General features: G+C 45.9%; 1 protein-coding gene across 8 annotated transcripts in view; it reads right to left on the bottom strand.

Annotated features, from left to right (window-relative positions):
- LOC124178496 (tensin-3-like) overlaps positions 1 to 24,816 on the bottom strand; it is a 91,266-nt gene that overhangs the window by 14,204 nt on the left and 52,246 nt on the right. For 7 of the 8 annotated variants that reach the window (XM_046561912.1, XM_046561903.1, XM_046561919.1 and 4 more), the window contains one exon: positions 9,190 to 9,336. In XM_046561912.1, coding sequence (XP_046417868.1) covers positions 9,190 to 9,336 — 147 coding nt within the window. Of the gene's footprint in view, positions 1 to 1,154; positions 1,848 to 9,189; positions 9,337 to 24,816 lie in introns of those variants that run through there. The other variant, XM_046561942.1, reaches the window with a different exon arrangement.

The raw sequence follows: 24,816 nt of genomic DNA, 5'->3' as shown, positions 1-24,816 counted from the left end.
TCACCAGCACATTTTTGCAAGAAAAATTATTAAACAGTTAGCAAGACAGCGTGGGCCTGATGCTGACTATCCTCAATACGAGCCACATATTGACGATGTTATAGGCACGCCTACGTGACTCCGAGGCAGAGTTTTTAACCGAACTTTGTATTCCGATCGGCTAAACCCGTTCAAGTCACACAAGCAGGACTTGCCAGTTGTGTACGTGCGTGCGCAGAGATATACATATGCACAAATACACGAGGTTGCAAACTTCTGGAGAGGAGAAATCTCGGCGGGCATCTACCTCGACCCTCGTTTCTCCCCTCAGCATCTCTTGGGAGTCGTCATTTGCGGAGCTGGTTCGCATCGTTCCGCGTGGTCCGCATAATTGTGCCGTGTACTTGTCCCGAGCAAATTACCTTCGCCTCCTCGCAACGACGTCCGTACGCAAGGAGGCACGGAATACCCCAGTCAGCTAGAAAAACCCTGTATTCCCATCGGCCGTGAGAATTTAACTTGTATAGAATTTACAGTGTTGCGAAAAAACGAACAATTCGCACGAGTCACCGGGAAAACTGAAACGCTGAAAGCATGATGAGCCCTTGGAGATCAAGTGAGGCGGACGATGGCATGTTACTCGACACGTGCTACGCTGTACCGGTTATATTACCTCTACGAAACGCCACGTCACTACTCTGTTAGTGGTACAGCGAATGCCAGACGGTGCACGATTGGATTGAGATTATATTAGAATACCTTCGGTCGTATCAGGACGCGTATTTGCACGAGTGTCGAAATTCTCTGGGGACACTGACGCCCACTTCTCGCCCACTTTTCAGCCGATCGTACCACCATGTGTGCGCTGGTGTACGGCATGATCGCGGACGGATTGCAGAGTATAATTACTCGGCTTTTCAGCTGTGTACAAGAAAACGTTGGGCGCCGCGTGGGCGGGCAACGAGCAGCCCGCTTCGACACGGTGCCAACCAACCAACCAGTGAACCCACGAGCATTGGTCCAGAGTTCTGTGCGAATGGATAACGCAGCAGGGTTTCGTACTTGGCGCGCGAGATATTATGCTAACGTCAGGAGTCGAAAAACGCGTTGAGATTCCATGGTCTGAACCCGTTACGGCGCTTTATGATTGGGACGTTGAGGATGGTAAAACTTACTCTAAGCTTCTGAGTGTGCCCACACTGACGGCAGCAGTATGACATGTAGTCGGGCAAAGCGGGCATAAACTCGAGCTGATCTTGTTGCTGGGCAAACTCATCGACGAGCTTTTGATAATGGACCCTAAATATGGGCCTGGTAGTCGTGGCCGCTTGCGAGTTCCTCCCAAGCCGTCCCATAATCGCTGAAAGTGCGAGACTGTCGAGGGACTTCCTCATGCCACGTTCTCGTCCTGAACTTTGTAACGACCACCAGGGTTCGGAGGGGTCTCGGCAACAAACGACGTGTCCGTCCGGAATCACAACTGCAGACACAGCACCTCACCACACGAGAACCCGAACCACTTTCTAATTATCCTCGAAACGCAAACCTAATTCACTTAGCTACTTGCCCCGGTTGAGATACCAGCGCGATCAGGACTCGGATCGCCGGGCCGTCATCACTGCCGTTTTCACATTTCCGGGACCAAAACTTGGCGCGCGGTTTCCTTCGGGAAGAGGTCTTCGCGGCTCGCGACGACGTCGTTACGATCGCACGGGACGGGGACGTCAACTGTGTGTTGAGGCCGGAGTGTGGAATGTCGGGAGGGGGTACCGAGGGGGCCGGGGATGGGAGGGTGGGGGCCTAGATACGAGGCGGTACACTCGCTCGCCGGCACAGTTGCATCTTCGCCGTCCGGAGGCACCGAGGGGGACTGAAGGTCCGACGGGCTCGGCTCGAAAGGAAGCCCCACCGCCACAGTCGACTACCACTACCATTACCACCATTACTACCACTACCACTACCATTGGCAGTGCCACTACCACTGCCACCTCCTCAGCCTCCTGCATGCCCTGTCTCTCGCTTCTCGTCCCCCCGCCGGCACACCGTGAGGTGCCTACGCCGTTGCTGCAGCCTGCCTTCTTGCTTCAAACGGCGCTTTTGAACACATTCACCGACAGCTGGCATCGCGTACCCTGCTGCACACTGGATACCTGGATGCCCGCATCGCATCGGTTCAATGCCAAGAACTCCCAGGGACGTTTCGCCGTTTCCCCGTGCTTTGACCTCGGTCGCCCATCGAGAAACGCCGCACATCGCATCTTGATCCTCCAAGGGATACCGCTGATTATCTTTCCAGGAGACGCGAATTTGGCCACCGAACCCCAGCGTCCATTACCAGGCTGATCCGATCGTGATACGTTTCCTTTTTCACTGCAACTGTCAGCTATTTTTCTGTTCAAACAACTGATAGTCTCTGGTAAAAAATTGTCAACCTAATGCTCAAGACAATATGTCGGTTTGTTGATCCTTCTTGCAAACTTACAGTATTGCAGTCTCGCAGAAGAACCTGAGAAGTCGTGGAGTCTTCCGGTCACGCCAATTCGTCAACAACGTCCTCGTTGCAGGTAAATGAAGATGGGCTTCAAAGCTATACAACTTTGGAAAGGCTCCTTAATTGCCTGTTAGCAGACGCCCCGTGGCTTCCAAGACGACGTGGCTCAATCAAATGAAAGTAGCATTCAAGGAATCCATTGCAGTGCTGCAGTTTGCATTGGGGGGATTTGATCCGTCCGAGGTTGTGGAGCTCGGAGATTTTTCCACTTGAAAAAGTTTGAAAATGTTAATGCAAGTGCAGGGAACCAAAAAGTATCAGCTCCGGGCTTCTGGTCAATGATGTTGAGTTCAAGCGTGCAGGATGAATGCACTGTTCAGTGTCCGCAAGCCTGGCGGCTGGTTACTCGCTCCGGCCCGGCTTTGGGAAGATTTGATAATTTTAGAGGCAAGCACACCGTGCGTGGTTTACTTTTTGCATTAGAAAAATGGAGAAGATTCCCTGGACTATCCTGGAGGACGCCGTGTCTATTTACTCTTTACTTACCTCGCGCCCATCATTCTTTGCTCGTATACCCGCCGCTTACCTTCGACAAACAAGTCTTCGAGCAGCTTTAAAATGACTTTTCGACGCTACCGTCTTACGTGCATACACCTCTTCACTCTTCTTTCCTTATATATACCTGCATCCTACGCTCTTAGCCCGGGGTTCGCTTGAACAGCAATTTAAAAACCGACGTGTGGTTCGCGCAGCCAGGTTCACGTCTCTGTCGCAATAGGTGTCTGCTATTCCTTTTTTAGCTGTCTACTCCTCCTCTCTTTCACCAATTTCTAGGGGCCCATTTGTCACTGAATCGAGTCAGGCCGAGCGCTTCGCAAAGTTCTTTCAACACCGTCAACATCATCAGAGATGAAAGGTCACCGTGTTACTTATTTTTTTTCATTAGCACAAAAAGATGAGTTTCCATTGGAGGATGTGCGCTTCCAACTTTGTTAAAAGAAATTAAAAACGAGACAATCAGTCTCGTCGGAGGTGGCTGTAATATTTGGTATCATCGTCAGTTGGATATTTGGCACCGATCTGGCGGATTGAATCGTGAAATTAATATCGCGGGTAGGAATATTAAATTTGTTTACTTCTCGCTGTTATTGTTTCGAAGTCGGTGAATGTGGCTAACTTCCAGAGCTGAAACTGCGTAGCCCCGGCTGGTTCGGTTCTGACGAATTATTCGTTCACCGAGAACGATCTAATTCAAGACCGGCGGCAAGATTAATACCGGCTGGAGTTTCAACTAATTACCTGTTTTGTAGGCCGGATTATTTATGGGAATAGTTGAGGAAACCAGAAGAAGAATAGTGTAGAAATTGTGAGAGCAGGAGAGAAAGGGGGAGAGAGGTGGGAGGAAGAGGGGCAGGAAAAAAGAGGCTAATTGTATCTCGTTAGTCACCGACGATTCAATTCAAAGTTCCTTCTTCTTCTTCCACCTATTTCTCGGCTAACTACCATAAACTGATTCTGGAAACTGATTCCCCGGCGCAAGATCGTTTGATAGTACCCTAATCAACGTCAAGAAATTCATCAGTTAAATTGCTGATCCAACCTGTATACACCGCCTGCCTGCATCAAAGTTCTCCTAGCATCCCGAAAACATCTGTCGAACAAGCGAAGACGGAACATTACCCTGGAACCCAAGTGAGGAAAAGTGAAAATAATTAACCCAGCCCGTACCTTGAGCATGAATTATGCACGTTTTGGGTCTTGATGTTCCGAATTACCCGACGAGGTGAGGGAAACTCGATAATGCTCCACGTCTTCAGTCGAGGGTTATATAACGCGAGACGTTATACGTGCTGAGCTTTTGACGTGCGGCCGTGAGCCGTAGGAAGGGATCCTCTTCTACCTGACACTCGGTATGTGTGTTTCTCCTCGGTATACGTGAGGTAATCAGATCCTCCGAGAGTGTAGACAGAAAACTCCTAGCCGACCATCGCGTCGCCATGTGGTAACCAAATGCACCCGAGGAGAGTCGACCACTTCCTATCCGGATTCATGTAAGAGATCCCAGACCAGAAGCGTGGATTACTTCTTAAAGGGTAATCGACGGGTTTTGTCTCGCTCCTGTCGTTCCCAGAGTTTGCTACGTGGTCGCTGATCCGGGGATATTTATACAAGCACAGGCGTCTCGTTGGAACCGTGTATAACTTGTTGTCAGCGAAAGAAGAAAAGAAGAGGAGAAAGAGGAAGATGCACGCGTCGTGCCGGCGTGTTCTAATTCCGTCCTATCCGTCCTGCGCCACCTTTTGCCCTCGTGTATTTCGAACCAACTTCAGCTCCAGCTGCACCCGCCGGAGATGTATGCACTTGCACATGGTCGTGTCATGGTCCGATGCCTACCGTCGGGACCACCAGAGAGGCCTTGTCGAGGGATGGTCCGAGCCACGCCTAAGTAGCAGGAAAACCGCGTGGGCGCAATGCTCGTTCGTGACTACTGTATGTTTTCGAATACTGTTATCGTGGAATGACGCCGGTACCTACACAGTTGGAAATCTCTCGAGGATAAATAGCCGGCTGGCAGGGCGTATCGGGGCGTTTCCATCAGCCGACGGACTCGACGAGCGACAACGGGCCACTTGGCCCCAGACCCGAGTATGTAAAAGGTTTACGGGACGTCGTCGTCGTCAGCCAGGGCTGTCGTTTTCAAGACGCGAACGAAATGACTTGAATTCCACACCGTGGCACGAGGACCTCGCGTCGTCGCTTTTAACTTCGGTTACCGCAGGCTGCACTTCCTCCCGACGACGCGCCTCTCGTGGCTGACTCCAAGTGCGACTAGAGCTGATGGCTGCATTGTTTTCCGTCGAGGCCCATCGACCTCGACTGCGACTTGCAAACCGAATAGTCTCCACATTTTTTAGCTGAATCACGAACAGACCTATCGCACCTACCGTATTTTCCGCCGTCGAGCTTGCTTTTATTTCTTACGATTAAAGCTCCGGAGCTCGGTGTCCCCCGAGGAATTCATTAAAACGATCACTCGAATTATTTTTGAACGAATGGAAACGAGGAGATGGCTGAAGTAAACGACGGAATATCTTTCATTCCGATGTGCAAGTAGGCTCATTGACAGAATTCTGTACAATTAGTCTTAGCGAGCAAAGTGACTAATATACCTACATCTAGATAAGACCTTGGAATTCCCCGTGGAATCTCAAGCAAATGGAATGTAGGTAGGGATGGGGTGCCATGGTGCTATTTTTACCAGATTTTCGAGATCTTCGTGACTTTCTTAGAGGCTGCAGGATTCCTTACGATGGAAATTCTTCAAACGAGTCGCTGATATTGCGAGCTTCATTCGCTGCATGAGTCTATATTTTAAACCCGTCGGGTTATTTTCACTTGAACTTTCCTCCGGGTTTAAGAAAATGCTCTTAGGCAACGATTAGAGAACGAACGTCAGCTGCCTTGCACGAGGTTAAAGGATTTACCGATAACGTACACCGTCGGACAGAGGCAAACGCCTGGGAGTGCGGGGGCGGATTGGCAAAACGTAAAGTCCAAAGTTCAGAGTGCAAAGTCTGTTCTTCTCAGCTCGTCTGGTTCCTCGGCGCAGAGCTCCGGGCCTTCTTAAGGTAGGTACCGGGAGCAGAGGGAGCTAGTTTTCAGAAAACAGGAGCATGCTTTTAGATCAGCGGATGCGGCGGGGTACGGAGACCGGGGAAAGACTCGAGAGAAAATCCACCGGTCTCTAGACGCCCGGGGCCGGAAGGGTGTCTTCTTTCGCTTAGACTTCGGAGTTTCGATCAAGACTTAATAGACATCCCAGTTGTCGTTTCTACCTCCATCACCTCCTCCCTCTCCTCCTCCTCTTCCTCCTCTTCCCCCCTCGTTCACACGTCAACCGTATGAATCACGAAAGTAGGAAGCTCGGGAAGAGAGCACGAAGTCCTTTTTCGAGTACGATAATCTTGAACAAGTATCTGGTAAATCTTGCGGCTTCAGTCTCTATACCCGGTCTAAATCGGATCAGATGCAGATTTCCGAGGGACTCGAAACCGAAGTAGAAATATCGGAGACGTGACCAGCGCATACTCTCGCATTCGCTACCCTCTTTTTTGGCCCTGATCCTCCACGAGAAGTAGATGGCAACGTCTTGAGCCAAGAGGCGGTCCGTTAGCGTTTCGCGTTTCAACGTAAACTTGTAAGCCGCGAATAACTATGAATTATTCAAAAACACGCCCACCTGAATAATTGATACAGAGAATACAGGTATATAGTTCGATGGGCAAAGTGAACCCGGCTCGATAGCATGCCCTCGAATTTTCCAGATGAAGGAGAAGAAGACGCGTATCGATGCAGCCCCCCTTTTTTCCCTACCTTATTCCAAAACACCCGACATCCTCACGCAGTGATTACCGCGAGCCAGGATAATTCATCCCCTTGACCTGACCTCTTTCACCTTTTATCGAATAAATTTTCCTCCCAACGATTCGGCGGATCTTGGCACACCCCTTCGGGTTTCCGTAATCTAGTACAACGCCTACGCCGACCGCTTGGTACAATAGTTCGAGGGAACTCGGGCCCGAGGGACGACCGCCACCACCTATTAAACGCTCAATTACCCAAAGTACTCAAAGTACCCGGCAGGATATGCGTCCCGCCTTCGGCGGAACCCGGCGTAAAGCCTCTTCCCGATACGTCTACCTTCACCTTTACGCATCCCGACGTACACGAATACACAGCCACAGATACAACGGCCGTCCAGTGACCCGTGGCTGGTTCAGTACAGCGTCGGGCTATTTTAGCCCATCGCCAACCATGCACACGTTTCGCGACCGTTTTCTAAGCCGGGCTTACGTTGCAGATGTTCACCATTATGCGTAGAAAACTTCGCCGCTAATTAATTATTACTTCAAGTCACGAGGAAAGAAGAAGATTGATGACAAACCCAAGGAATCAGATTCTCAGGGATGAAAAATGGGGTCAAAGGACCCCGTGGAATCCGTATGGAAATTAACTTCTGGTCGAATTGGCTGGGAGTTCGGTATGTTATGGTACGTATCCTTGCGATCAAAAGTTCTCATGCACGCAAGTCCACAATAATCAGCAGTTTCCGAGTTACAAGCTTCGGAAGAAAGGTGTCCAGATCGTTTGATATCTATGGAATTCGTGACATTCATGAATTATAAAGCTTCAAGGGGAATTGAAATCAAACAAATCAGTCGAAAAACTGCACGGTTGATTCTCGAAGATAGGTAGGAAGCTGTGATTGATTCGATCCATGAACTCACTGGTTTACCGGAAGGAGCTGCAACGTCAGATTTCGGGTGAAGACTGAGACCCTCCGATTCTTGCAATAATCGACTTGTCCTGTTTTTCACGCATCTGCGGAGTCTCTGCTAGTCGGCTGTGCAGTTCTTGAGTGATATATTTGATATCAAGTCCCCCTTGAAGCTTTATAATTCGTGAAAGTCGTGTGATCCGTAGATATAAAAAAATGCATACACCCTCTTTCCGAAGCCGGTATCTTGGAAACTAAAGATTTTTAGGACTTGTTTCCACGAGAGCCCTTCATCGGCAGTATATGTACTATAACATGATGAAAATCTAACCAATTCGACCGGAAGCCAGTTTCAATAAGGAGTCTGGGGTCTCCTTTCATTCTAGAAACGAGTGAAACACTTTCGACAAAGCCTATCTCGCAGACACGGCACTGCAGAGTCAATGAATACACCAGTTCGACATGCATCTGGCTGTCTATAGCTGGAGCCTATATCCAGCTAGCTAGAAGCGATGCGATGAACACGGAGAGATAGGTGCCTCCACCAATACCGAGGCTTTGTACAAGTCGATATTGTCTGGCGTTGCCTCCGGGCTTGAGATGCACCGGCGGCGTGGCGACAGCTGAGGACCGAGAGGAGGATGCCGAAGGTAGCGGAATCCGCGGAATGACGTCGAGTCGCGGAGCTCGTTCGAAATACCGTAGCAATCCTGTACACCACGAGGTGGTTGCAGGATCTCGTTTCCAACTGAATCGAATAATGACGACGCCTCGCGTCGCCTCGCGTCGCCTCTCGCCCCAGGAGTCTATTTGCCCCGACTTTGAACCGGGTTCTCTCGAGCCTGACGACGTCTTTCCGGACGAACCAATCCACATCACTGCCACAGCCTACATCGATTCACCTGAATTCAGCTCTGCTCCTTGCTCCTGTCCCTTCTTTGATCTGCACTTCGACCCGCTTCGCAGCTCATCAGTCACTGCGTATTTATTTATGAACGATATAATCAAACTGCACGGTGAAAAGCCGCTCGATTTACAGAGGGCTGCTAATTTCAACTGCTGCAGTCATGTTGACTCTCGTATCTACAGCAGATCACCGAGCAGCTTGGCTTCGCTCTCGCCTGCATGAGGCACCATGGCGCGTCGGGCATTTAGCCAGAAAGTTTACTACGCGGACGTCGTGTTTCACGGCTAATTTCCGGTTCCGTAAAATCACCGTTTACAAGGCAAGACGGTAGGTTAAAAGTGCTTTATCATCACCGCGTTCAATCCGACGTCCGCAGTGCTATTTAGAGACATTTGTTCTCGCCACAATGTGCGCCTTCATTTCAAGCGGCGATTAACGCGAAAAGAAATTGCGAGGAGGCGTAAAAATCATGCTCGTGACAGAATGGTCGAGACAAGACTTAAAATGCGCAATATCTAACATTGAAATATTCACCTGTTCAGGAGTTTCGCTGATGAAAGAATGGCAATATTGAAGACTGAAGTGCGCCCCGGGTTCTCGGGCCAGGAAACTGAACTGGGCGTGTCGAGGCTCACAAGTAGCGTACGAGATGCGTCTCAACGCATGTGCCATCTGCACGATCTGAAAGACAAAATAAATCGATTGAAATTCGTTGAAACGTCAACTCGACAAATCAGATCGAAACGTGACATGGAATTAATTTACGGCAACGAATTTCATCTTTTCCTGAAAAAATATCTGAAACCTCAGTACACATCAATATAGTAATACAACGCCGGTTCTGGATTCAGATTGATACTACCGAGACACTTACCGACATCTTACCGAGACTCAAACCCTTTTCCGTGACGACGTCGTCGCGTTCAACCCCTGCTGTACCGATTCGAAGGTAAAAATCTCGGAGAAGGGCTTAAGTCCGGGTGAGGTGTCGGTAAGTGTGCCAGTATTCGGAATCTGTATCCAAAGCCGGCCTTGTATTACTACTCACATTGCAAATAGAATAAAATAACAAAACAAAAGTTTACGCGTAATTCGAGGCGGATGACCTGCACGCGCGGCGTAAATACGAACGAAGAGGCGTACTCATTAAGGATCTAGCCGGGTAATAAATATCACTTGAACCGGGTTTGCCTGTCGCGAATATTACGACTCGTTAGTGTCGTAATAAATCTTTTTTGTAAATCTTTCCACCTATTCATAATATATACCGGGATTATACCATCCACGCATTCGAACACAGTGGAAGGCTGTCCGCGATCGCGAAGCAGGATGCAACCTCTTCCACTAAACCATCACGTAACGCAGATGCGCACAGTTGAGGCTTTCATCCTTTGTAGCGTATCAAAATTCCCCAGTCGAGCTTCACATTCGTCTTGATTAATCGTAGTATTAAAGTGCACAGGGGAATCGCAGGGTATTCATTCTCACGCTCGGATCTACAAATCCCGAAATTTCCGCCATCGATGTCTATTACGGTGTTTCAGAAGAAAATAATTTGCCATATTCCATCGTGGCACGGCCTAAAAAGTTTGTTTAGATTGACCGGTTCGCTTTAAAATGAAAATATTAACTCGAAATGTTTTTATTTAAGTAAAGAAAATCTTTTCGGACGATTTTGAGATGATCTGGATGTGTTTCAGAAATTGATTTTTTTTTTATTCAAAATTTGCATTTTTCTCGCAATGTGAGAATAATTCTATAAAATAGAAAATAACAGCGGCAATCGATCTTTCAGATTAGTCCGCCCCTATTTGATATACTTGACAATTATTTGATATGCAGTATTCTTGGGTTAAATATAAATTTCACGAAAAATAATAATCGAAATGCAACAACGTGTTTCGTCATAAATTCAGACAAATGTGAAAAGAAAGTGAAAAATCAAAGGAGCGCGTTCTTCCACATAACATATAAGGCTCATCTTTTGACATAATTTTTCTTCACATGTAAAAAAAAACTTTTTAGCGGGTGTCACCGTGAAAAATCGTAAATTATTTATTACTGAAACACCCTAATATGCACTTGATGACTGATGAAACAGTTGAAAAGAAAAGCAAACGTTTCGCTTGAGGTTAATCGGGATTCCAGGTGGAACATCGGACTTGCGGCACGCGGGGATGATGGGTGAATATTAATTCGGACCCGAAGGTGTTGAGAACTGATCCGCCATGGCAGAGACGACGTCAGGCGTGCAAGAGTTATATAAACGATGTAGCAACATGGTGATCATCAATAACTCTGCGGGTGCCCAGGGCACTTCAACCCTCTTTATTTTCCCCCGGTTCGTCCGTAGCCTCGGTTGCACCCTTCAACGCGCGTGCTTTTCTCCACACTATCCTGTCTCTTTACTCTCTTTCACCCCCTTTTCTCTGGTCGAAACGTCGGCGCGCGATGAGAAGACCTTATCGCATCCGGCACACGCGCTTCCGGAGTTAATTGAAAAAAAAAAAAAAAAAAAAACCGCCGCCAGATCGACGATCGATTATTCTTCTCGTTAGCTAGGCGCTCGCCGACAGTAACAAGAGAAAGAAGAAAAAGAAGAAGACGGAGAAGAAGAAGAGGAAGAAGAAGAAGGATCAGGAAAGGCAATGCCAGCAAAGAAAAGCCCCGCGGTATCGCGATCAGCTGTGAATTTGCTCTATATTACCCGGAAGCCGTTGCAAAAACACGCTTCCTCGCCGAGATAACAAGCTCGAAACGGAAGCTACCCAACGATGATTATTATTACTTCAATAATTATCGTTCTACATAATACAGTATATCTGCATGAGCTGAATGTACATATATTCAGGTATATACACAAAAAATTTCATGTCGATCCGACAAATATTCTCCAAATTACGCGCACATTTGCAAAGACGCCCCGGAGCCTTTGAAAGTGATTTTGAAACTTTGAAAGCTTTTTTCTCAAAACTATTTTCTCAATGTCGGCGAGCAAGAATTCTCGGAAACGGCCGAACCGATCAGTCTCAAATTTTTACACGAGCTTTATGAACATATTCTTCAGTCCTTGATCGAAGATTTTTTTCTCGCCGATAAATATTTTCCATTTTATAAACAAACTGACGCGAAATTTTTTATAGAAAATCATATTTCGCGGTATTTCAAACTCCTAACTTGTAGAAAATAATACGAGGAACAAAGTGCGAATCACCGAAAACTCTGCGGGGGCAAAAACTAACGCATTCGCAGCTTCTCAGTATGAAATTTTTAAATTACTTCATCAATTTTTCCTCTCTTTTTATCTATCTATCTCTTTTGCTCCTCGCAAATAAGCGTTCGCGAAGAACGCGACCGTATGAATATGTGCGAAACCAGTGCATTCAGTATCCTGCCGGACACCCTTGGAGAGGACGATGGAAATGATGCTCTTGAGAGGAGAGCGGAGAGAGAAGGAGAGGTTTCAACGAGCGTGGAAATTCACAACCATTAGGATCGCGTCTCTCGGACTCTCCCGACGTCAAAGCCGTTTCGCGGTCCCAGCATCCGTCCTCGACCCCCGTCCTACCGTCGGGAAACTTTCCTTCCCCGTTAACGACGACATGAAAATAGGAAAAATATCTCTCCTTCAGCAGGTGGGCCGGAACACAGAAGTTTCTGCGCGTTGGCTACACCGTCATGCACGGTCTTTACGTTTGATTTCCCTTTTCCCATTGTTCGAGAATTTTCACTCGCCTCCCCTGCGCAGATCAAATCAAACATAGCCACCGGTTACGATCCTGCAGAGAGGGTGGATTTTGTCCGGGAATGTATCGAACCCAATTTTTTATTCGCTCGTGTAGTTCGTTAAGGGGTTACACCCGGTCAGTAGGCGGAGAAGAGCGATTTTTCAAGGATTTTTCACGAAGAGATTTCAATTGATTAATATAAAAATTTATGTACATTTTGCGGTAACATTGAACTTCATCCTGATATTTTTTATTTGTAAAAGTAACGATTTAGCCGATGATCGGTTCAGCCGTTTCCCAGAAATCTTGCTCATGGACTTTGAAAACATAGTTTTGAAAAAAACGCGTTCAAAGTTTCAAAATCACTTTCAAACGCTTCGGGCCGTCCTTGCAAATATGCGCGTAACTTGAGAATATTTGCGGATCGACGTGAAATTTTTTGTGTATATACTGGAATATACGTACATTACGAAAATTAGAAAAACATTGTTGTTTGGTAAATCCTGACTGGGTATAACACCTTAAGATAAATTCGGAAGTATGTACAGACCCACCTTTGGATTCTCAACAGTGTTTGGCTCTTTTGCAGCTCCAAGATCCGTGCACAGACGCACCTTCACACAATTCCCACATACGTATCCGTGACCCATGCACACACACGCGATGCGTATATTGCGTGCACGCGCACTTATTTACGGGTATACGAGTATGTAACGACGTTCCTGGCCGAATATCGTCCGAGAAAACTAAAGTGCTGTTTCGTGTCCGCACCGGCAAATCCGCCGACAGACGTAACGTACCAGGGACATCCCTCGCATAAAGTGCTGCGCAACGCCATTCGAGGATTGACGTTTGCTACCCGCAATTGCCGGATTCGAGGAAGGGATTTCACTTTCTTAGGGTGAAAATTTTCCCTAGTTCGTAATTCATGCTCCAATTATACGCATACCTCCGGCAAGAAGGGAAATTTTTTAGAAAATCCCAACGTACCGATTACACAGGTCTGCAGCCAAAAAAATGCACGGGTTTTTTATACGGTTTTTTTATAGACTTTTACGTACCGAAGTCGGGAGAAATACTCTAAAAGTTCCATCACGTCCGGTTTTTTCTTCAACCCGTGTTCGTAGTTTCAGTTAGAGTGAAACTCCCGTTTAATTGGAAATCTGGTATCCTATTCTTGATTCTAAAAATCTTATGCAAAAGTGATTTCTCACTTCCGTTTAATACGTGTTAGAGTGAGACTCGAGAATAAATACAAACAGGGAAAGAGAAAATGGAAAGCGAAAGCGTGTCCGGAGAAGTGTATCAAAGAGAAGAGAAGAATTCATAGGCGAAAAGAATGAAAACGGAATGTTAAATACATTTCATAAAGAAACTGTTTGTATAATTTTATACGAAACGCTGTCTAGTTAATTGTAATAAAATGGTTTCTTTTTTTTCACTACTGTTATACTTTTTTTTTATGCAAACACCTTGTATTTTGCAAGAATACTGTACGCGATGGGGAAAATGGAATTCATTTTTGTATTCAGCACATTCAAAAACGTGAAATTTACCATGCAGCTGACACAAAAAAAAATTTCTTTTGCACAATGTTATCGGCAACAAAAATAACGTATCGTCAAATTCCGTCCGCTCCTCCGTTTCCACGTTGTAAGAACCACACGGGATCAGTTTCGGGGCGTGGAGGCGAAGCCGCACGTGAAAGACGCGATCAGCTGGGTTTATACGCCTGCAGGGATAGGCAGAGCGACCGTGGCCGAGTATCTGGAAGCTCGTATAAATTTTCTTGAAGCCAACACCTACTTTGACTTTAAGGTTTCCCGGCTGTCTGTCCGATCTTTCTTGCCTAGCTGGCAGAAAATATAATTCCTCAGCAGGTGCTTTACGTATACGGCCTACCTACACCCCCCACGATGCTTTCTCGAGACGTTGATGGAGGTGGTTTACCGCCGTAGGTATAGCGTCAAAATAATTATGGAAAACGATGCGTGTTTAAGAAAAATCAGCGTTACAAACCATTATAAAGAAAATGTAATTTAATTTTGAAAAGCCAATTTCTCGAAAGTAAGTTTTAAATTGTCCAATAATCTTGATTTTTCAGCCTGAGGCTTCGTTACGTTAACGTTACTATAACTTCAGCCTGATGGGACAACTTTTTTTGTGTAGGTACATGCGATACGCGTGCATAGGACGGTTTTGCATTAGGTAGAGACCGCATAATCGTATTACACATGTATGTATACCATGTAACGTGGGGATCATTGCGGTTTGAAAACTGCGTCAGAAATGCGAGATCGCTGCAGTTTTGCAAGGCAATGAATGCGAACACGCTAGAAAGCAACAAGTCTTCGCTGTTTCTTATGCTCCGGTTTACACACGCGTCGTTTTTGCTCCCGGTATCTTCTTTATATCACCTGAACCGCATCAGGCACCTTGCAACCACCATAATATTACGCAAACACCTCGTTATTCTCCCTGCATCGATCGACGAGAAAACTAATTTGCAAACCGCGCGCGCGTGTATGTATGTGTGTGTGTGTGTGTGTGTGTGTGTGTGTGTGTGTGTGTGTACGTCTATACCGTTGATTGGAACAGGGAGCAAAAAGGTTGAATAGAAAAAAAAAAAAAAAAAAAAAGAAAAGAACAATAATAATAATACGAGAATAAAAATAAAATAAAGGGTAAAAACACGAGAGTAGAGAACGAGTCTGTCTGGGTATCGATAAATGCAGGCGTGTTTTGCGATCGTGTGTGCATGTCGAGCACGACAAATCTAAACTGAGCAGGTATACGTATATCCATATACCTGGAAACGAGATACACAAAATTGCCTGCACGGCGACATAATTTCAGGGCAATTTTATACCGTTCTGTATAGTATATAAATCACAATAATCCTCTCGTAATTACTATCAATCATCCACCTCCACCACGTCAATTTGGCGCTGCGAAAGCGTAAACACGCATGCCACGTATTCGCCCACCTAGCCACCCATATTAACTACTTCCCGGCCTCACTGCGAACGCCCAGTCAACTATAATAATCAACCGGTACGATGGGACTGCTTTTTTCTTCGAGCTCGCGCTGGAAATTTAACGCGTTGGAAAAATTGAGACGACGAAGTAACCGAGATATTGGACAATGATTTTTGACCAATGACACCGGTCGACGCGAATCTTAAGTCTGAATTCCAGATGTCAAATTTTCATTTCTTCGGCGTGATTAATAAAAGAAAAAATAGTTTTAGTAGATAAAGTTTACTTTTGTAGAAAATAGAACGATATTTCGGATTTGAAGAAAAATTACCTGGTTTCTCAAACATTTATTGTAAATAACAACTAAATAAACTTCAGTTTTGCAGCGAAATCACTTTTAATAATAAATGATAATTAATGATTAATAATAAACTACTAATGTAAAAGAATTGATGAACAAAACTTAGAAATAAACTAGCTGTAAAATAATAGAGAAAATATATCATCAATGTCGATTGAAAGTCGAACTGAAAGTCGAAATTCACCAGGTATAAGAACTGAAGCGTGTGCTCGAAATTCGCGGAGCGCAATTTTCATACGTCCTCTCTACTGCGCGCTTATCGCGGGACTGAGGAATTCTGCTCACTGACTATCGGCGTCGAATAATGTAGGAGAAAAAAAAAAAACTTTCGAAATTTGGATTTCGAACTTTAATACCGTGTACGTATCACGATGAACACTGTGTACAATGTATGATGACATGTTTCGTACTTTCTCATATCAAAGCCCAAAAGCAATCTCCCATCGTGCTCTCATTATACTACCTACGATAACGTTAATAACGAAAAAGTCCATCACATCTTGGTGAAAACGTTTCCCTTTTTCATCCGAATAGGCACCCATATCAGCTATCAATGAAAAACTTCAAGACTCATTTATCAACGTAAAAGACAAAACCAAACTTTACAAGTAATAAGTAAAGGTTTTGGATATTATTCGATATATAGAATCGAAATTTATCTGTCTCAATAAAAACTGAAAAAGAATTTTTTTTTTATCGACATGTTCGATCAGTCACTTATTCAACTATCCAGTTACACTTGTTGGCGGGGATGAAAATATTGACGAATTGATGGCTTTTGCTTTTTTCCTCAATGTTGGAAAAAAGAAGCCAAAATTACTGCTCATCCGGAGCGCAAGCAGCCAGAGGATGAAAATTAGTAAAACTATGCGGTTTTGTGAAAGCTGTACGGCCGTTCTGGTGACAGGAGCAAGGCGAGCAGATAACAGCGATGAGGATGAGAAGATAATTACACGATTCCATCTGGGTAACGCCTCGCACCTCGTATTACGTTCGTTCGGGTCGCATGCGGGTTGGTAAAATCGAAAAGCAAGCACCGCAACGGTGAAACGGGAATTCATTTTACGGGATTCGTTTGTATCGAGCAGTGTTTACCTTTCGGTGACGAAAAAGGCAAAAAAAAAAAAACGGCGATGAAACAGCGCGCGAGTTTATCAAGTTCCTATTGTTTCATTCACTGTTTGCCTTTTGGCCGAGCTTATAAGCTGTCACTCGCTATAGCTAACGGCTGAAAATTTATATCTGACGGCGACAGCTGGATATGTCGCCTCGATTAACGGATACCTTATACAGAGAGAAATTGAATCAACTTTTTTACTTTTTTGAAACTGTGCATATGAAATTAAAATTTCGTACATTACATTACATGGACGTAATAGCGAAAAAGTTTTTTCATAATTTGTAGTTTCATTCAAAATATTCTTCAATTTCAGATGAAAATATTCATTTATCTTTCACTTATTGTATCAAGTAGGTGTTTAGTAAGTAAGACAATGATAATAATTGATACTGTAATCATTGTGCTGTTCATGGGTGTAAAAAACAAAAACGGATTGTGAGAAAAAATAATGGATTACACTCGATTAATCGGGAAAAAATAATGGATTTGATCGAAAATGGATTATTTTTCGTCATTCTTAGGAACCACGCAATCTATTTCGAGGCGCCGAAAAATATTATTGACACTCTTGGCGATGTTACAGTGATACATAACCGAGAATATCCGCGAAAATTTGTCAGCTGCAGTTGAGCATCGTAAAGGCGAACGAGGAGCCCTGTAAAGTGCTAGATTGTAGGTTCCGCGACGCGAAATCCGGGTTCAGAGATTCCTCGCCGCTTCACGTCTAGACCCACAGCTGCTTTGTGAAATGGCCAAGGATCGTTAAAGCTACACCAGTGGCTGCGTTATGGGCGATCATGAAATCGACATGCCTACATTTCGATGCTACGGCACGCGGGAGATTGTTAACGTGACGCGTAAAAAATCCCGTGCGTGTATCAGAGGAGAATAGAATTTTAATATCGAAAGTAAAGAAATCGGCCAACTGATCGAAAGCCAAAAAATGATACCGAGGAAAGATCATTCATTTGGCGTGAAAATTGGCCAGCGTCGTACCGCAATAGAAAATATCAGAAACGTTATTTGTAATTATTATGGATTTTTTCAGAGCTTGCGGGAAAGCCGCCCCAAAGATTGCGTGTTAAGGAAAGACGGTAATGGCGGTGATTTTTTCAGGTAGAAAATTAAAATCATCGGCTTATACACCGAGGGCTTTTGAAATAAAACACTAATTTGGCAGGTCGTCGCATTCACCCGAGTAGGTATCGGATAAGCGGAGGGTAGCGAAGATCTGAAATTATCGGCGTTGCGGAGGGTGATTCGCAAGGATTATTATACTGCCGCTGTACCGGGCATACTAGCCGGTATATCATACCGAAGGGAAAGAACGACGAGATAACTAATTCCTGGGATTTAAGTTGAAGGGAAAGAAAAAGAGAGGGAAACAACGAGGTTGAAATTAGTAACTTTATCATAACGAAACATTGGGGAACAAGCGACTATTTTATCAATTTTACAGTGATTTTTAACGGTTTCTTCTCAGCATGAATCGTTACGACAACGTTACCAACTTCAATACGATGGGAGGAAAAGTAGCAAAAAGGGCGGGGGATGAAAAATCTGGCGAACCGTCGAGGCGTGCTCGATCAAATTTCGGGTTAAAAATTTGTCGCGTGATACGTGACCCCTGGGCGTGGTTGCCAGGAGGTATCTACCGGGACTTTAGACACCATAAAACAGAGTGATATACGTCGGCGACGCTATTGACAAAGATACGGCTCCCAGGGGAGGAGGAGGAGACCAGCCTCGGAAACCAAGGAGCCGAAACGAGTGCTCAGCCCCGGGCCTCTTCCGAGGTCTGAACCTCCTCTTTCCTCCCCCCCTCTTTTCCATTCATCCCTCTTCCTGCCGCCGCTAATGTCCTGCCGCGAGCGAATTAGACGCGAGACGAGCGAGTCCCAGAAGTGATATTCTCTAGGAAAATAATTACAGCGTCACGTCATTTGTCAAAGCCAACTCGCGAACCGCATGAATAATTCGAACCAGGAGAAGAGCAGGCGTTACGAGTCCAGATACCTACTCGCGTGTTGCGACTGAGCCTGCAAATGGGACTCGAGCTACTCGTTCGCTGGGTGTCTAATATGTGCCGGCTTATAACGCTGCCAAGGGGGTGTTTCCACCACCGGGAGGTTGCCAGGGGGGTGGGAGAATAGATATCTGCAGGCTTTGATCACTCAAGAGTCGAGAAGTTTCGCAATTCGAACCGCTCCTCGGCGTTGACATCCTCGAGAATTTCAGGGTGGATCCGACGCTTATTCTCCTCTCGCCTTTGATGGCCTTTTTACTACTTAACCAACTGAACACTACTCCTTCCTCGCCTTCGTCCCGCACTCGGTTTCATCCAATATCCAGTTCAGACTGTACGCGGGGATCGTCACTGCTTCGAGAAAGCACCGAGAATCTCTACAATCGGATTTTCAACCCCCATTCTCCCGCCCCGTTATCGCTAATAAGAAACGACTTTCACGGCTGAGAAGTGCGTAGAAACTTCGACGCGACGAACCTGACCATTTGTCGGCTAAAACATAAATAATGACAAGCGGAGTTCAGGATTGCACTCTAGGGAGATGATTTATGCTCCAATCTGTTCGTAGAATCGAGGATAATTGAGTGGACGATTCGGTAAAAATAACGAGACACCACGTACATTCCGTTTCGGTGAAAAAAAATTTGAAAACTCTTCACTGTTAATTGATCGTTGACGGAATTAACGTTGTCAAGCGAATGCTTTTAACAGATTATCAAGAACAATGCGGTGTTTGAATTTGGCGGACGTGGTGCTGAAATTTACACCGATGCTCCATTTCGCTTGAGCTTGGTAAAAAAGTGAAAAATTATACGGCCAAAGCCTAGTCGAATCGTGTGATTTGCGATATCATCAATTTTGCGAAACGAATTTCATTCATTTGTCAACGACAATCACGGCCGCATCTGCATGGCGCGTGTAGATAAATAGAAAAAAGATTGGGCCAACAAAACTAATAGAATTATTAAAAAAAAAAGAAAATAATAATGAAAGTAAAAAATTTTCATTCGCGTTTTCCAACCCGACGAACTGACGAAAAATGATAGGTGCCCATCGATTCCCGGTTCGCGAGTCACGCGAAACGGCAACAAAGCTCGTTTTTCCCGCACGTCGTTTTTTCAACCTTCCCAACTTTTGATCCGAAATAATTTCATCGAAAATTTCCAATAATTTATACCAAAGAGTTTTTCCATCTCTGCGAATGACTTTCTAACGAAATCAATCGGCTGGACGATAGTTTGGTGTTTAAAACTCAAAATCGCATTATATCCTTGAAATGAACTACAAGGTTTAGTAATCAAATTTACGTATTTATTCGTATTACACAAAATCTCCGTATTTTACTATTGATAACTCTCGACTCTCACTTTAGGAGCTACAATGCGTTGAGAATTATGAAATCTGTTTCGAGAAGATGGAAAAATAAATCCGTGACTTCGGTATTTTGTGATTTCTTAAGTCACGGAGCAATTTCTGATTGTGTAAAGAATTGCGGAGATACGGAGGGTGAAATTTGGCCAAGGCAATGGTAAGATGGGCAAAGCTGAAAATCAGATGCACCCCACCGTCCATAACACAGATCACCGCCACGTATCGAGGAATGAGCTATCTTGAGCCTCGGTTGTTTGTCCGCCATTCCCCCCGCGCATCAAGGACCCTCTTCAATAACGAATATTGATAAAACTTGGAACGCGATATACATGGCATCTATCCCCTACAACCAAGTATATATATACATATATATATGTATACGTACATATAGGTATACAGCAGAAGAGCCTGTAGCACCAATTACGAGGAATATCGATCTCGAAGTAACCGAAACCGGGAGTCGTCTTTGCCCAAGGACGGTTCCGTCATCCTTCAGGCTTACTTATTATTTGGGGGGGGGGGGGGGGGGGGGGGGGGGGGGGTGTAAATATTGGAAGTGTGCGAGAAAACACAATTTTCATCGAATCGCTTACCACGATTGCACCGATGATGGCGTAAAAGAGACGAGAAATGGGTGGCGCGAGGCGCGTTAAAATGAGCGTCTGAAAAACTGGCGGTTTGAAAAAGGGGCGGGTATTGATAAAGAGCAGGGAACTCGGTAGCGTAGTCGCGAGGGGTACGAAAGACGCAAAGAGAGTCCGACAGTCGCAGTCCTCAGTGAGTGAAGCCAAATTTTCCGCGTTCTTGAACCTCGAGTTCGCAATCCAGGCGGCGACACTTTGTGCAATTCGCCTTTTCCTCCCCAGCCGCATGCGTCGGCGCGAAAGCGACGGGAGCCTTTTGATGTGTCGAGGGCCGGTTCGACGTCATTTCGCATCGGCGACGTTGTGACTCCGGTGTCTTCTTACCTACCCGAGCGGCATCCGGTCCCAAAATACCCGCTTGGATGTCGCCCGTTCTTCTTATAAATTACACGTAAATCCCCTCTTTCTATTACCCGAACCTTCATCCCTGTCCTGAAGGATCTCCCTTGTGTCTTCCCTCCGATTATTATTCCAATCGCAAGCAACGCGTGATCTCCCTCACAATATACTTTATCTTTCTTTCTCTTTATGTCTCTCTCTCTCTCTTTCTACTTTTTGATGCTGCAGGAAGAAAATCACCCGTTACAACCGCGTTATTCCCCCTCTTTGGATACTCCAGTTTCTCAGATTTTTGACTCCAGCACTTTTCAGCGTCGTAAGTTTTGTTCGTACTGTGGACTCTGCGAAACTATTCGTTCGCCAAAATTCCATCTCGAAGCGGATTATGAATGAAGGGTGAGACGAGACAGACGTGGAGACAGATAGGGAGTGCCGGGTAGCTTGATAATCGCATAATCTGACCCTGTTCGGGGGGAACAGTGGCGCTAAGCAGGTAAACATATTACTGGAATACGCGGGCAGTTTAACCCCCTGGTAATCCCGTTCTAGGATTAAAACCCTTCGCCAGATTCGCTCCGCCATACGTATATGAATACCCTGTGTATATACACGCCGCGTTTGCTTAGCCGGTATTGTTTGAAGCTTGCCCTGCGATTGCCACATCTGTCCGTCGGCTCTTCACCTCGTCCACCTCGGCCCATTTTCCCTCGTCGAGTCAGCTCTCGCCTAACGGGGCGTTCTTTTGTTTAGAATCGGTGACACCAGCCGGGCTCGTAACATGGATTTGGTGACAGCGGTGGGATTCCAGTTCGATCCCGCTGAATGCACTGACCTGGTTACCATCGCGAAGAATCACCTCTTTGGGATCGATGGTTTAACGAATAATGCAATGACGTTTCATCGTTGCTGTTTAACGGGTTTAAGGTGTTCGTTGAAATAGTGTGAATCATATACAATTTCGAGTCTAACTTGCATACGCAAGTCACGAGAGTCAGAAAACAGTGAATAAAAATTGTTTGATGATCTCACGTTGATTAATGGCGAGCGCTTGACGCCTCCGTCCTTCAACCTCCTGACCTTAATTCGCTCCGAATCCCTTCGAGTACCTTTCCCTTCCCTCCGCATCCCTGGAATCTAGCCAACCTGCTCCTCACGTCTCGCACAGCAGACGTCGTTGTTTGCTCGGCATGGCGTTGCATCCCTCGAATTTGCGGCAGCTTTTTATTTCCAACAGCCCCTGCAGCGTGTACGATAAAACCATTAATGTATCCCTTTACGGTTGGCAGTTAAGCCGGTTATTCAAGTCTTAAGACAATCACGGGAGCGATGATGATAACGACGAGGGTAATAATCCTGTTTGCAACAGAGGCTGGCGTGGGGCGGCTGCTGCAGTTATCGGGCTTCCGGGTGGCGGGAGAGGAGTCAAAACACCAGACAACACGAGACCCGGTGAATGCGCACCGAGTCAGCTTAAGTCCGCCGCTGCAGTTTCGTGTCTCACTTACCTCGTTTTATCCTTCAAAGGTGAAAAACGACAGCTTTGTCGTTATTTCCGTCTTTTTCCTTTTAGCATCACGATGAGTCTCTGTATAATCAGCCCCTCACTCCACTCATCGCCGAATCCATTATCGTGAAAAACACTGATCTATCCTGCACTTCGTTTCTCCTCCCGCCAACTTTTACCTGAATAAGAAAGAAACAAGAAACGCCGTATTTTTCTCTCCTCCCCCAATAATTTTCTTCTTCTACCGATCGAACAATTACATTCAATAATAAAGTTACCGTCTCGTTTTTCCACTATTTTGATTCCTCCTCTCCTTTTCTCGACAGTCGATCGAGTACATAGCCGGTGACACTGCTCTGGGTCTTTCGAGATGAGATGCGAAACTTTTTCAATATTTTCTTGACAGAATGAGATGAATTCTCCCTACATCTTTGTGTTTTATTTCCTTCATCACTGCATACCCCGACGGCAGGCTGTACAGTCGTTTCTGTATTTTTCATTTCTTCTCTTGTATTGCGATACGATTTCTGAGGGTGGTTGGCACCCACCCTAAAAACCCCAGTTTTCGGAGGGAATCGAGGGGCGTGTGACGTTAACGGGCTTCTCCGATGTCCAGAGTCCTTTCCTTGTACTTTCCTTAATGGATGCAACTTTCTTCTTCTTCTTCTTCTTCTCCTTTTTACCCATAATATAGTTACCCTGCACACCGACGTCAGACTCTCCTCCGCCTCTGGGTGAACTCGTCGCGACACCCGATCCGGGTTCCGCCTCCGGACCTGGGATCCAAGCCCTAGGATATCTTCTGAATTTGAAAACTTTTTAAAAGATTGTCTCCTCTTCGTGAACTTTTGGACTCGGTGTACCAGCTGAGAAAAGATGCAGAGAACAACTCGGGTGGATGGAAAAAAAAGAAAAAAAACATTGAATAAATATCGCAACGATTTTCACCGAATATAATCTTCAAGGCTAATCTTCACCTAAGCCAAGCAAATTATCCCGCGGTGCGTTCCGTTCGCTAAACGCGTGCCGCTATCGGCTCGCCTCGACGGTCAGGACAAACTTTCTTCATCAAGTTGGAGTCGTAATTCGCGAGACACGACGGGGGGCCGGGGGTCTCGCTGGGAGATTCTGACTTAGTTGTAACGAGAGGCTTATCCTACACGCCCCTACCGCCCATGCCCGGGAAAACCCTACAGGTTGTTGCTGAGGAACGAAATTTGATCCTACGCTTCAGCAGAGATCCCTCGAACACCCTGACGAAAAAATTTTTGCAATTTCGTCTAACCAAATAGCGGTCTCTTTATTTTATTATTCATCTTCATATTCACTTTCTTCTTCTTCTTTTTCTTCCTTTCATCCCGCCCTGAGCTGTGCTTTGCGTCGCGATAAAGAATAACCGAGAATACAATGTACTAAGAAATTTGAATCGTAAGGATCCAAAGCAACGGTTAATAAATCACTGCGGGGATTTGGATCGAAGAATTTACGTCGCGGCAATCAATGGGAAGGGTGGAGGGAGGGTTTCAAAGTTTCGAAGACGTGCTTCGCGGCGCCTCGGGGTCTGATTTAGGCGAAAGGCGACGGAGCCGAAATCGGGGCAGTTGAGGTTTAATTCAAAGGGTTCTCGGGGGGTGAATCCGGGTTCTTTGTATTGTCGCATCCCTGCAGGACCCGGAAGAATCGGGCTTCTCACTCTCGCTGGCGGAGGAAGAAGACCGGTGAGAAAATTGTGTCTCGGGTTAAGAGATCCCATCAATCAGAGAACGACAACGATACAGAGGATAAGAGCTACCGCCGGCATTAGTTCCCGTTGCTTGGATTCATTCGCGCTGTCAATCACGCCGCGAAACTCACCCCGCGGGTCCTCCGGGATTTCTACGGGCAAAGCAACGCGAGGCGAGGGTGAAAATGAGAGGAAGCGTAAAGGAAGAAGAGGAGGAAGAGGAGGAAGAGGAGAAGGAGGAAAGCGAGACCGACGCTCCCACGTGGATCCCGCGCCATGTTCACCTTCCTCTAACAGAGTCCCAGGCATCCCGCCGCGCACTCACTCCCCATTAAACTCGAGATAAGTGGCATAGACGTACTCGCT

This window comes from Neodiprion fabricii, chromosome 1 (genome assembly GCF_021155785.1).
Source record: "Neodiprion fabricii isolate iyNeoFabr1 chromosome 1, iyNeoFabr1.1, whole genome shotgun sequence".
Lineage (NCBI taxonomy): Eukaryota > Metazoa > Arthropoda > Insecta > Hymenoptera > Diprionidae > Neodiprion > Neodiprion fabricii.
The sequence above is the reverse complement of the archived record's forward strand: the minus strand, read 5'-3'. Positions and strand labels throughout refer to the sequence as shown.